The 14,757-nt window shown below is 35.6% G+C and overlaps 1 protein-coding gene and 1 long non-coding RNA gene across 6 annotated transcripts in view; one reads left to right on the forward strand and one right to left on the reverse strand.

Moving 5' to 3' along the window:
• LOC131380732 (uncharacterized) overlaps positions 1-234 on the forward strand; it is a 67,763-nt gene extending 67,529 nt beyond the window's left edge. Inside the window, exon 6 of one of the 2 annotated variants that reach the window (XR_009208863.1) lies at positions 14-234. This is a non-coding gene — a long non-coding RNA (uncharacterized LOC131380732). The remainder of the gene's footprint in view (positions 1-13) is intronic. The other variant, XR_009208864.1, reaches the window with a different exon arrangement.
• Positions 1-14,757, reverse strand: part of ATP2B1 (ATPase plasma membrane Ca2+ transporting 1) — a 121,787-nt gene that overhangs the window by 5,245 nt on the left and 101,785 nt on the right. For 2 of the 4 annotated variants that reach the window (XM_032170872.2, XM_058424858.1), the window contains exons 16-20: positions 11,174-11,365; positions 10,731-10,944; positions 10,069-10,280; positions 8,339-8,446; positions 6,118-6,300 (exon numbers count right to left, since the gene is read on the reverse strand). In XM_032170872.2, coding sequence (XP_032026763.1) covers positions 6,118-6,300; positions 8,339-8,446; positions 10,069-10,280; positions 10,731-10,944; positions 11,174-11,365 — 909 coding nt within the window. Of the gene's footprint in view, positions 1-5,591; positions 5,744-6,117; positions 6,301-8,338; positions 8,447-10,068; positions 10,281-10,730; positions 10,945-11,173; positions 11,366-14,757 lie in introns of all 4 variants that reach the window. The other 2 variants (XM_032170876.2, XM_058424859.1) reach the window with 2 other exon arrangements.

The following is a 14,757-nucleotide window of genomic DNA, read 5'->3' on the forward strand; positions in this document are numbered from 1 at the left end:
TTGGTATCAACAGCCCGTAGGCACAGAGGAGAATACAAATTAGAGGATCAGCCAGCAAACTTGACGGGTGATGAGAACTGTTCAAGATAACCCTGAAGATGTTGCTTATTTGACAAGGTTGCTGGTGCTGCTGCTACTGAAGATAGAACAACAGTTAAGCTTTCTGTGTATGTGTGTGTTTTCCCTCTGTTTTTCTTTGTAATCAGTCTGGGTATAAAAGTGAGCAGTGAAGAATCAGGGGGAAATAAATCTACTTTTTTAAACATGTTAAATTTGGAAAATATCTAGAGCTCAGAAGTTAGAGATTTGAGAGTTAGTGAAGCTCTAAGAGGGGCAGAGTGTAAAGGTGAGGGCAACAAGTATATGTGCACACAATTACACACATACACCGGTAGCAGGCAAAGTCAGATTAAATCCCTTCTTAGCAAAACTTCAATTCTGCGAAGATTTTTCCTATCTGAAAGAATTTGTTGGCCGGGCGCAGTGGCTCAAGCCTGTAATCCCAGCACTTTGGGAGGCCGAGGCGGGCGGATCACGAGGTCAGGAGATCGAGATTGCCCTGGCTAACACGGTGAAACCCCGTCTCTACTAAAAATACAAAAAAATTAGCCCAGCGTGGTGGTGGGCACCTGTAGTCCCAGCTACTCGGGAGGCTAAGGCAGGAGAATGGCGTGAACCTGGGAGATGGAGCTTGCAGTGAGCGGAGATTGCGCCACTGCACTCCAGCCTGGGCAACAGAGCAAGACTCCGTCTCAAAAAAAAAAAAAAAAAAAAAAAAGAATTTGTTGCACAATATTAGAGATTTTTTCTTTCTAACCACTTCATAAATAATAAAACTGAGCAACAGAGAGGATGGGTGGCTGACTTGTTAAGGAACTCTTAATTAGTGCTAAAGAGTCTTAAAACCTAGGTTTCTGGGCTCCCAATTCCAGGTTCCTTGGAAGTCAAGAGAAGACAAAAACATACGAACATTTACTTTATCACTAACTTCACTTGAATAAAACATTCCATAAGATTAAGGTTAATGCTTCCTTTGTCTGACACATCTATTTAAGCCACGACTGGTTAGTTTTAGCACGTTACTAGGCCAGCTCAGCAATGCTCGAAAGCAATTCAATTTTCAAAGAACAGTTCTCGAGATACATACAACAAAGCTCAGATTAACCAGGAATCATTGAATCAGATTTGTTTTACTTTCTACTTATAAAGAACATAAGAAAGCACTCTTGATCTAAGGCATGACACTGAGCTGGCTTACACCTGCTCTGATCTTTATTACTTTCTGTATGTAAAATTCTCACAGTACAGTAACTGTGAGGAAAATAATAATTTTGTGCACAATACTTTAGGTAGGAAGGAAACAATATTAATAATAATTCGATTTAAGTAGAAATATAAGAAAACTTAATTACAGGCTTTTGAAAATCCAAGCCTATTTATTTTATCCAGTTTTAAAATTCAATTCCTATTTATTATCTATTTAAACCTACTCTGTGGAGCATACTTATACCCCTCGAAATTATCAGAATTAAGAAAAATTCAGTCCTACTGAAAAATTCAATTCCTATGTCAAAAATATTCTGTAAAAGTAAATTATTCAACAGAGAAAAAAAACAAAAATACTGCATGAAGCATATATGGTAAACAAAAAAACTGAAGTGATTATCATAATCATGAATTTTAAAAAACTGAAAATGATTATCAAGGTAAATAATATATGAAATGTAACAAATCCAAACAAGATCATGTACCTACAAAACCAATTTTTCTAAATACCATCCTAACTTTTGATAGCAGAAAATAACATTGTTTACTGCCCAAAACGTTGTACAGAAGAGAGAGCTCTAAAATACTAATCACAAGCCAATAAATCTTACCTTCTACAACAAATTGCCCACTTCTGAAATTTGTTTTCATTACTACTTTTCTATGTGCACTAACTTAAAGAATTGCAATGGTACAGTAAAAGATACTTTGCAACTAGAAACAAAATTCTAGATTGTTTTCCAAAGTTGGGTACTTGCATATTAAATTTTCTCAAAAGGAGACCCACCGGTGTAATGTTCTTATCTATCTGGAACAGGGGTTGGTAAACTTTTTCTGTGAAGTGCCAGACAGTAAAATATTTTAGGTTTTGTGAGTCATACAGTCTGTCATAATTATACAACTCTGCCCTTATAGCGAAAAATCTGCCACAGGTAATACTCAAATGAATGGGCAATGCTCCATTCCAATAACAACTTATTTCCAAAAATAGGCAACAGGCTAGATTTGGCCCATAAGCTGTGGTTTGCTGATCCTTCACCTAGAAAACCAAATTTTCTCTCAATTTCTCACTTCCAGAAATGTGTATTTATTTATTCAGGAAAAAAAAATCTACTAATGGCAAAAACGGGTGTTAGAATGATATACTTTATAAACAAAAAAAAACTACAGAATGTTTTCTCTAGAGACCTGTCAAGAGTGAAGATCTGACTAATAAATGAAGGGAAAAAGGTCTCTTCAGAGATGTTTGAGTCTAGCATTTGACAAAGTCGAAATGGATTATTTCTTCTATTTTAGCTAAGCAAGGTCACCCAATAAGGGTTAAAGAAATTTGATACCCATAGGTAGTTCTAAAACTATTCCATATTAGGGCAGAAACACAGTGATAAAATGAAATCTTTCATTAAATATATTAACATAATTCTATATTTTGGCTGATGTTCTGTACCACCTAAGACAATGCTCCACCAGCAAGGTTGAAAGATGTTTATGGTAACAGCAACATAATTACTGCAACTCTTGGTGTATAATGACAACTGTATTAACGAGATATGATTTAGTCCTTGGATAACTCCAAGAACATAGGACATAGCATAAAGTAAACATCTCAAACCTTGATAAAGCAACAACTACAAACCTTCCTTTGCCACTCTCTTAAGTGCCCCTTTACTTCCCTGAAGTATCAGCTACCCTAGCCACATGGGCCCAGAAACTCAGAGGTTTCATATGTAACTGTGCATCAGAAAAAAAGAGCCTGGGGTGGATGTGCAGAGGTGTGTGCATATATGTGTCTGCCTGCCTGTCTTAAAACAGTTTATGATTGCTTCGATATTTAATATAAAGCTTGGAACACAATCAGACTGAGAAATATAATAAGTATAGTATACCTAAAGCCGTCTGATATCCCTCCAAATGAAAAAAACAATTACTTAAAATATTGGTAAATAAAAACGAATGGGATACACATTACCCATGAGATAAACTTGTCGAAAAAGTTTAATATGAAGCTAATCTAATCAGTAGGAATCAATCAGACAAATCTGGAATGCAGAACTCTTCATAAGACAATTCACCTGGATTTTTCATAAGTCAATGTCATAAAAAATAAAGGCAGGGAATGAATATAGGTTGGAGACTAGACTCATAACACACATACTGTCAATAATTATTTCTTGGATTAAAAAAGCTACAAAGGAAATTTTGGGGACAACTAGAGAAATCTGAATACTAACTGTCTGTTAGTTAATATGGTATCAATGTTAAATTTCTTGGACAATAAAGTATGATTATATATGGGAATCCTTAGGTACATGCTGAAGTATTTAGGGATAAAACACTGTGGTATCTGCCATTTTCAAACGGCTCAGAAAAAAAGTTATATTAATATGCAGATAAAGTAGTGTCATAAAGTATTGAGTGGTAAATCCAGGTGAAAGATTTTCATGTATTAATTTTTCAACTTGTCTGTCGGTTTGAATTTTTCAGATTTAAAATTTTGAGGGAAGGGGGTCTATCAGGATAAAGTCTTAGTTTGGCTCCTTCTTGTGGGGTATAAACAGATGCTTACTTTCCATTTCAGCTTCCCTTAGTTTATTACTCTTTCAGTACCAGACTATTATTAATCCCTTAGTTTATTCCTCTTTTAGTACCGGATTATAATCACTGAGGCCTCATTTGGTGAATTCTGTCAAGGGTCATCTTGGCAGTCACCTCCTTCAGGCAATTTTTCTTGACTTTCCAGGGTTTAGCCTAAGGACCCTGTTAAGACAGTTTGTGTTTTACTGCCATGTAGAAATTTCCAATGATTTGTTTTTGTCCTTTACTAGGCTGCAGGTTCTGGAGGTTCCAGCATAGTTCTGACATATGGTAGGCCTTCCATAAAGGCTTGTGGAACATTTACCATCTAGGGCTAGGTGGTAAGGAGCTCTAGAGAGAGAGGCATAGTTTGAAATCCATAGATACAGGGAGGAAGAGGCATTTTTATCAGGCATAAGGCCAGGCAATTTATGGTTACCATTTTATTCAGGTAGGTAGTTTTTAAAAGGAAGAGTTCTAGCTGTCCCTGTATGTAAATTTAATATCTTAATGTTAGAGAGTCACTTGGAACACTTTGCTTTACATCATGCGGCCTCTGCTTATTAGCCGTAGACAAGTTATTTAAACTCTAAGGCAGTTTTCACACCTGTAAAACAGGGGTAGTTCTTACTGTGCCTGTTTCACTATTTTTAAAAATATCAAATGAAAATATACTTAAGTAAATAGGGAACAAACAGGCATTAAGTGGAAAGTCTGCACTGTTTTCTCCCTTAATTCATCCTCTCTGCAGCTTCTCAAGGTTCCTCTAGTCCTTTGCTGGCTGGAGACCAAATGGAAAAGATAGGCCTCTGTCTACTTCAAGGCTAACCTTAGGTATCTCCGTAAATTTTGGGGGTGAGGTTGGGTTTACATCTTTAATGCCTCCAATATATTGAGAATGCACCATGAATTCTCAGTAAGATTTATAGCTTGTAAGGCTTTTAGAAAGTTTGCTATTTACTAAAAACCTGAAAGAAAACGTTATTTTAGTCAATTATTGAAAATTACAACATTTATTGGTTCAACAATTAATCAATAGTATACTTTTCCTACTTCTACTGAAACTTAACAGAACATTTCTTATCTATGATGCAATTTTTAACTAAATTGACTATACAAATGGAAAAAAAACCACCCCAAACCATAAATACCACAGAAACTTTTTAAATTTACACAGTGATTTCCCCTGAAACCACCCCACAAGCAAAAAAAAAAAAAAATTCAAAGCAAGGCAAAGTTCAGGTTAAGAAGGCAAAAAACTGGCTATACATACTGAACACTTGTCTTCAGGCTACTAAATTACTTTCCAAATCAGACAAAAGTCAAAATGCTAAGTTTATTCTTAGCTTTGAAAATGTAATTTCCTGGTTCTGTTAGATGAGTTTCAAATCACATGCTTTTAGGAAACATGCAATATATAAACATGTTTAAAGGCATATACTCAAAAATTTATAGTAGTTTCACAAGTTCTAAGCTACAGTTTTATTCCCCATATTAACTATCAGAGTTAGCACAGAGACAAGCTCACAGATTGCATCTAATCTTTGGTTGCAATTGTTCCACCTGTTATCTAGCCCTCTAAGAAATAAAACAACAACGACAACACTTTGAGGTCTCAATCCACTTTACGAAAAGAAAGCTTTATGAAAAAGCCTGAACAATGAATTCAAACATTAAGGAGAAAATGAGAAACGTTAGGTGTGTGAAGTAGGAAATGTTAATTTCATGCACTTAGGAACACACACTCACACCCCACAGTAGTAGAAGCAGTAGAAGAGGAAAACACTACATGTGTAGGGGTAGAAATATTTGTTACATCATGATGCTGGCTGGCGATGGAGGGTTGCCGCCTTAGAGCCCCCTGAATGGAACTTCCACTCTGGAAAGCATTCACTACATCCATCTGCAAGGAATCAGAGATTGTGACAGCTTGCTCAGCAAGAGAGAGAGAGAACAAGAGAAAGGACCATTCCATCTATCAACATATAAAAAGAAAAAGGCACTTTTTACACAGCATATAGGCAAGAATAGCATTTTGAGATGAAGTGGGGGGTGGGGGAGCTAGGAAAAAAGGAGCTTAGGGGCATATAGACACATTCTTTCATAATCAGTTAAAAGTCTCACTCATTCCAGGCATCAGTATTACTTTTCAAGAGAATACAATTTGTGGGTTGGGAAGGCTAGAGAGGAAGTTTAAGGAGCACACTCGAACCTCCTCCCCAGGTCAAAAAAGCCCTGGCTCCCATCATCTCTCCTACCTCTCTACCAGGCCCATACCTGTGTTTGGATTCTGTTCAGACCTCTAAACCACAAGATTTGGCCACGCCGCAACTCCCTTTCAGCGTGATCAATCTCTTCAACGTCCTCTGCTAGTTCCTCCTCAGGTATTTCTTCCTTTTGTGTTCCATGACCAGCTTCTTTGAGGAATTTTAAACGGCTAGTTGGAATTGTTGAAATAAGCTACAACACAGGGGAATGAACTTAGAAATAAATCATATCAAGTAAAGGTAAGCTGATCAACTGTAATACTAAAGGTATTAAAAGTGGTGACAGTATCCGACTATCTTTACCAATGAAGTAATGGGATCCTGTTGATTAGTCTCTCTCCCAGAGCAAAATACATTCTTCTCTTAGCTAAACAAAGGATTTGAGTTTGAAGGATAAAAAGTTTTCCTAAATGGAAATTAACCTGATTACATTTTTCATATTTTCATCAGGACATTCAAGACAGTACATTGTAAAACCATGCTCTGATATATGTATTTACTTAAAAAGTCCTATTTATTTCGAATACAATGAAAATGGCAGGTGGTCTTACTAGATGCAAAACATGCTTACATTTCATTAATGCTGTCAGAGTTCAATGAGAAAAAATGTATAAAATTTTTAAAAAAATCATTAAGGTTACACTGAAAATAGTTTTGTTGATTAAGTATTTTTTTTAAAATGCAACAGTTTAAAATTAGATTAGTACTGATTGATGACGCCAAACAAAAACAGATGCCCTAGAAAACACAAAGGATACAAGAAACACCAATACACATATATTAGCTTATGTGTTAACATCCATTCTCTAAGGCAGCAGTTGGGTTTATCAGGGAGAAACAAGCATGTAGTCAGCTACAGAATTCTGCTTGAAGAACTTCTAGTACACCCACCTCATTTCACCAAGGTGAAATAGGCTTCAAGGCACAAAAAGTGACTTGTTCATGGAGTGACTAGGAAGCTAGGTCTCCTGACCACCAAAGACAGTGCTTGTTCTACCATGGGACACTTAGTATGGGTCTTACTTAAAGGATGATCTCTATTAATGAGGTACTCAAAATAGATAAGAAAAGAAACCTCAGAATCTAGAAACATAGTTAAGAAAAAGAAGAGATAGAAAGATGTAAAGATTGGGCTAAATTTAAGGAAAACCTGAAAGTCTGGTTTCACTGATTTGCAGAATGACAATAAATTAGCTCATGCAAATTATATGCCATAATATATATTAACCTTCATCTACGAAAATGTTAGTATAGATTTTCTATAACTTAGTTTTATAGTAATGGGCTTAAAATGAAGAATGCATAAATCATGTCACATTTAAAAAATGACATGCATTTGCAAGTAAGCTGCCTATAGTAAATATGAGGTACATCTCTTATTTCAGGCACTTTATTTTATATATACACTGTTAAAGCTATTCAATTCAAATCTAAAACATCATTTTGTGACCCCTTTTTCCAGGTAACATTACTTTTATAAAAACATTCTCTAAGGTCAGTTTTTCCTATGCTGCATGCTGGATTAAATTACAGAACAAAATGACATTGTAATTTTTTTTTTTTTTTTTTGAGATGAAGTCTCGCTCTTCTCTCCCAGGCTGGAGTGCAATGGCACGATTTTGGATCACTGCAACCTCCGCCTCCTGAGTTCAAGCGATTCTCCTGCCTCAGCCTCCCAAGTAGCTGGAATTATAGGTGTCTGCCACCATGCCCAGCTAATTTTTGTACTTTTAGTAGAGACGGGGTTTCACCATGTTGGCCAGGCTGGTCTCGAACTCCTTACCTCAGGTGATCCGCCCGCCTTGGCCTCCCAAAGTGCTGGGATTACAGGCGTGAGCCACCGCACCCGGCCATGTATTTTTTACATTTTTGTAAAAAATTTTTTTCTGAAAATGTAAAAATAGGTTACAGAGTAAAAGATACAGATATTAGCATCCTAAGCAGTTATAAATACATCATTTTTAACAACCGCTACAAAACTTCTTCTAAAAAACAAGTTAAAAAAACTACATAAAAAGTTAGGATAGTATTTTATAGTACAGGCATAATCATAATGAACAAGTGACATACTGGAACTAATACGACATTAAAAAAACTTATCTTTGAATCCCCTCTCTTTACTCACCACGTTAACGATTTAGAATCAAGTAATGAAACTGTTAAAGAAAATATACACTAGAAATTAAAAAAAAATCACTTTAGGTTTAAACAAAAACTGATGAAATTTTTACCTGGCCCCAGAGTAATGTTCCCATTCCTAGGAATATTGACCATAGCCACTGTTCTATTGAAAGTTCTGAACAACTGAAAGGTTTTCCACCAAACTGCACAATTATTATCTGGAGGAATAATCAAGAGTAAATTTACTTAAATCTTAAATTTTAAAATTCATATACTTAAAAAAATATCAAATTTATGTCCTCTAAAACAAGGTGAACAACCACTATTCTGACGAATTGTATTACATTAGTCACAACTGAAAATAAGACAACTGAAATAGATCTTTCCTCTTTCCCCTCCAGTCCACTTTCCCTCTTAAAAAAAAAAAAAAGACAACTGAAATAAAGTAAAATCTCTGCCCAATGTTTTTAATGCATGCGTATTTCATGTTTAAATTACGCTTACTAAAAAGTAAAATTCTTATGACCAAGAAGAATAACTTATACTGTTTCCAATATAACCCCAAGCAACTACATTCCCCTGTATTTAGTACAATTCTTCAAATAATTTATGCCTTTCTCAAAATATAGTACTCTTTTGTAGAAAAGACTGTATGCTACTGGAAAAATACGCAATATTAAAAAAATTCCACATAGCTGTTTATTTCTAGTTAACATTTAGACATACTAAAATAAATACAAACAGACTGTAAGAGAAGAAAGGCAACTTGGAAAGTTCTATGAAATATGGGCTAACTCAGGTGAGGTGATCTCAGATTTGCTCTCCTTTATGAAAAGAGTGAGGTCTGATGATGAATATAAAAAATTCATAATACAGTGCTTATGTTTTGCTTGTTATTCTAAAAGGCCTAAAATAGTGTGCACGGAAATATTAAGAATTAACTGGGGTTGGGTGTGGTGACTCATACCTGTAATTCTAGCACTTTCGGAGGCTGAGGTGAGAGGATTGCTTGAGCCCAGGAGTTCAAGACCAGCCTAGGCAACATAGCAAGACCCCATCTTAATTAAATAATAAATAATTTTTTTTAAAAAGAATCAATTAACAATATTCACCCTCCTGTGAGTCTGACAGGCCTCTCTTTGATATGGCAGTTAAGTAGTTCCCAAATATTAAAATCAAAAATAATTTTGGTAGTTAACATTTTAAAACCTTAAAGTTACAATTCCTTTCTTTTTAGCTCTACTTTATTCAAATTCAAGTGATTTTTACTTCTTGGTTCACTATTTTTTAAGTTAATTTGTGCACTTGTACAGATAGATTTCCAACTGCTTTGTTAGTAGCCCAATTAGATTACAACTGATTTGACAATCAGGTCTGGATTTTAGTAGAGATATAAAACTGAAGTAATTTTCTTTTATAAATCAAGAAAACAATGAGCATGAAAACAGTTCAATATGTATTTGTACAAGTGGTCTTAATTTTTTTTTAAATTTAAACCTGATCTTTTTTTTGGTATAATGTGGGATGTAAAAAGAATACTAAAATGCTGGGAAACAATTAATGTGATTGGCTGACTTTGTTTCCTAAGAAATAATATCTTTCACTTTATAGTTGGAAGAAATAAAACCGTTTGTCTAGCTGGCTGTGGCATTTACTTCTGAGAACAGGAGATTCAGTTCCCATATTCTTTAACATATACCTTAAATCACCATGATACTATATATGTCACCAAGGCAGTAGTTCCACACATGTTCCACACAAGTGATTGCTAGAACAAGCTGTTTACCTAATGTCTCCCATTTAACAGGCAAATCTGAAACTATCTTTTCCAATTACCCACCTGTACCACAAAAGTGCCTAAAACAATTGTGCAGAAGATGGCATTGTTAAAGATTCCTTCAAATACATTTCTTTCACCATGAATTTTCCGGGCATTTATTTCGTTGAAAAGTTGCATCAGCACAAAGGTATTAAAAACAATAGTATAATGTTCTGAAGGAGGAGCATGCAAAGGAGCATTTCTTCCACTATCAATGTCAAAAAACTTTTCTCCTGAAAGAATGAAAAATGACTATTTTGTAATTATCATACCAAATAAGATTTCAAGGAGGTATACAAATTAAAACTTAGCTAGACCTTTTATTTGATCTGAAATGGCAGCATGGAAGGAGCTGGAAGAAACCTGGGATTATCTAGTACAACTCTCTTGTTTATAGACAAGGAAACAGAAGCTCCCAAAACTATGGTGATAATCTCAGGATCACATATCTGAATTAGTGGAGAGCCAGGATAAGACATCAGGACTCTTTATTCTCCCCTACTATCTAGCTTACTGTCTCCCCAAATTTACTAAGCACTCACTGATTAAGAAGAAATTAAAGATAAATGGGAAGTCAGGAATAGAATTTAGGCTCTTGAAAATTTATAACATTATAACATCTTGGATGATTAGCTTGGAAGAGAAACAATTAACTGAAGCTTTATTAGACACTGAATTCTTACCAGCAAATAAGAGTGTAAAGACTACTACAAGTTGATAGAATGCATGACCCAAAATATTCTTCATCATTGTACGTGAGATGAGAGGCTTATTTCTACCATAAGGTTTCCGAAGCAAGAGAGATTCAGTGGGTGGTTCCGTTGCCAGAGCCAGGGAAGCGAGTGTATCCATTATGAGGTTTACCCACAGCATCTGCACAGCCTTAAGCGGTGAGTCCTAGAAAAGATATGTTTCCTAATAGACATTCACAACTACTCAGGGGCTCAGCAATTCTCAGGAAGCCTTTAGGGTTTAAAAACTTGAGAAACAGAACAGGATTATATTTTTATATCAACTAACCTAAAATATTAAGCTTCAGCTTAAATATTAAGTATTTTTTAAAAGGCATTTAATATACTTTTTTAATTTAAAGTAAACAAGTTTTGATAGACAAGTCATCACCTACTTGAGTAATGCAGGCGCCCGTAAAAGCAACAATCACTGCTACTACATTAACAGTAAGTTGGAACTGAAGGAATTTTGAGATGCTGTCATAGACGTTTCGTCCCCACATAACTGCTTTAACAATGCTTGTAAAGTTGTCATCTGTGAGAATAATATCGGATGCTTCTTTAGCTACATCAGTTCCAGCAATACCCTATTAAAAAAAATTTTGTGAATTAGACTAAATGTTTTAAGTATAACTTTTGAATAGTCAAAAAATACACATTTAATAAACAAAAAGTTTACCATTATACCTAATAAATATTTCTTAAATTTACACTAAAAGAAGGTAACAGAGTTATTCTAAGATATTACTAGGAAAGACATTCTGGTTTAGCAGAAATCAAACAAAGAATGATGTATTAAAAATAAGGTTCAAGTTGGGTTAAAAATGGAGGAATGAATGAAGACATTACCTAAGTTCCTTCCAAAAGCCAGACAAAAAGCAAAAAAAAAAAAAACTCTTTTAATAAAAAGCAAACAATCTCTATGAAGACAAAGTTAGAGGAAAAGGAGATTCTACCAAAAAAAAAAAAAAAAACCCATAAAACCTTAGAGGCTAGAAAGCAGATAGCCAAATGGTAAGTAACTCAGCAGACACAAGAAAGCTGAATCCTAATCCAAGGGTAGAGAAAGTAGAAGTAGCCCCCTTTCCCCCCAACAACAGAACCCTCCTGTCAGCTCCGGACTTGGCAGATTTACGTGGCACTGGAAGTAGGGGTGAAGGTAGGAATAAAAAAAGGAAGATGTCTTGAAAGTCTACTGAAGACACATTTAGAAGCTTCAAACTAATAACAATGTCATCAACAGGAGAATGGGGTAATTAATAAATTGTGGATTAATAAAATGAGTGAACTACAACTATATTAACATAAATGACCTCACAAACATAATGCTGAATAAAGAAGATGAACTCAACACATGATGTATGATTCTTCTGTACAAAGTTCAAAAACAGGCAAAAGGAATAATCTTCAGGATACTGGTTTATCTTTGCAGAGAGATAAGGCAGTAATTAGAAGGGAGTAGGATTCACTGAAAAATTATCAAAAAGCTTAACCTCATGAACCTTGCCATCAGCTGAAAGCATTCCCCAAATTCATGTGCTGGAAACATAATCTCCAATCAACCAAGTGCAGACATGGAAACTCAGAGGTGATATCATGATGAAGGCTCTGCCCTCATGTATGGATTAATGTCATTATTTTGGGAGTGGTTTCATTATCAAGAGTGACATCGTTATAAAGGTGAGTTTGACCCCCTCTTGCTTTTGTGCTCACTTGCGGTGTTCTCCTGCCCTTCTCCCATGACACAGCATGAAGGCCCCCACCAGATGCTGGCACCCTGGCTCTTGGATTTACTCACTTCCAGAACCTCAAGTCAAATAAACTTTTATTGTTCATGAATTATTAAGTCTTAGATATTCTGTTATCACAATACAAAATGGACTAAGACAAACCCTTTCTCAGGAAGCAGCTGGAGGAGAAGACTCCACCAGATAAGGGAGTAAACCAAAGATGATGCCACCGAATTCATGAAGTACAAGATCCAACACAAAGGAGAGATAAAGAAAATCCTCACGTATGGAGACCAAGAAGAGAGCTGTGCAGCAAGGCTAGCAAACAGCGAGTGCAGATTAAAGCACACTGAAAGATCCTGTGAGACGTATCTGTTAGAAACTAAAACTGGTAAGAGTGCTGAAGGTCTCTGATGTATGGAACAGAGAATTCGGGGATGAATTAGTTAAGTACATAAAAAAACTAAGCCAAAAAAATTCAAACAAACCAAATAAAAATTAAAAGCAAGCAAGTAAAAGACAACAAATTATAGGGAACATAAAAAGTTGTGTAAGGAAGGAAAAGTAATTACAGTAGACCACATAGATCAGGTTGAAACAGCATTTACAGTCACAGTAAGGACTGAATATTGATTGAATCTAAATTATGATATAACTGCTGGCAGATGGGATAGGTAGTGAGCATGAAGGTATATGGGTTGAATGTGGTCTATATGCTTATGAAAGCACTAAGTCCTCATCTTCATTAATGAAAGTCAGTGGTTAAAGCCTTATATTAAAAAAATCAAAAAGCACCAGAATCATGTGATTTAGAGATATAAAGGTACATAACTAAGGAAAAGCAGCAGCTAAAATAGTTTCCTTTGGGAGCCAAAAATTTGGTATGTGGCAGGGGACTTGGTATTAGGTCTTATAGAACTACTTGACCTTTTAAATGCTACGCATACATTGTTTTGATAAACACGAAGTTCAGATGAAATCTTTCTCAAAATACTCAATGAAGAAATAATCTTATTTTAGAATCTTAGTCTGCAGCTCCCAATGTGCATATTTTACTTTTAGTGTCCCACTTTTTTTTTTTTTTTTTTTGAGACAGAGTCTCGCTCTGTTGCCCAGGCTGGAGTGCAGTAGTGCAATCTTGGCTCACTGCAAGATCTGCCTTCTGGGTTCACACCATTTTCCTGCCTCAGCCTCTGGAGTAGCTGAGATTACAGGCACACATCACCACACCCACTATTTTGTATTTTTAGTAGAGACAGGGTTTTACCATGTTGGCAAGGCTGGTCTCGAACTCCTGACCTCAAGAGATCCACCCGCCTCGGCCTCCCAAAGTGCTGGGATTACAGGTGTGAGCCACCATGTCTGGCCAATGTCCCATATATTTAACATACTTAAACTCCATGGGATTTTAAATGCAAATCTCACCATTCCCTTGCTCAAAATCCTTAAATTTCTAAAAATAACTCTATGGTGTTAATTGGTATTCAAATAAAAATTAGTTCTATGATGAAACAAGTCTAGAAAACTTTCAATCACAAAAGGTTAAACTGCTTTTAAAAAATGAGCTTCTAGGAGTCATATGATATCACATAGTGTCTCTCTAAACTTACTTCATCAGAAGTAGGCTTGGCAAATGTTCATCTATAGGATAAGAGAAACAAAATTCCTTCTCTTGGCATTCAAGGCCTTTTTAATGTGGCCCCCTGTGAATTCTTCTAGCTTCGTATCTCATTACAGCACCGCAACCTCTTCTAGTTAGATTGAACAACTTGTACATAATTTGCTGACGAATGAAGGCCTCTTGGTTCATCTCCTTCCCTCAGCTAAACTGGCACCTCTTCCAGAAAACCTTTCCCAGTCTCTACAGGCAGAGTCAAAGACTTCTGCCTGAGACACCTGTCACTGTCCTGTGATTATTTCCATGTGCTGTGAATTTTTAGGAGACAGCAACTCTTCACTTCTAATGTTTCTGGACTGGAATACTGAACACAGTCTCTTGATATTTGGAGTCCCGCATTAATCCAAATGAAATTTAAAATAAAAGTATTTTAATTACCTTAGGTTTTACTACCATAGATGTATTTGATTATTGGATTACACCACGACATTCAGTCTTTGATGTTAGCAGTATGTCTATACATGGTTAACTAATTTTTGGGAAGAATAATATCATGTGACAAGGATTTTCTCCTTTGACCAAAACTTGCTATGTAGATAATTATTATACTATGTTATTTAGGGAATCATGA

Source organism: Hylobates moloch, unplaced genomic scaffold (genome assembly GCF_009828535.3).
Source record: "Hylobates moloch isolate HMO894 unplaced genomic scaffold, HMol_V3 SCAFFOLD_12, whole genome shotgun sequence".
NCBI lineage: Eukaryota > Metazoa > Chordata > Mammalia > Primates > Hylobatidae > Hylobates > Hylobates moloch.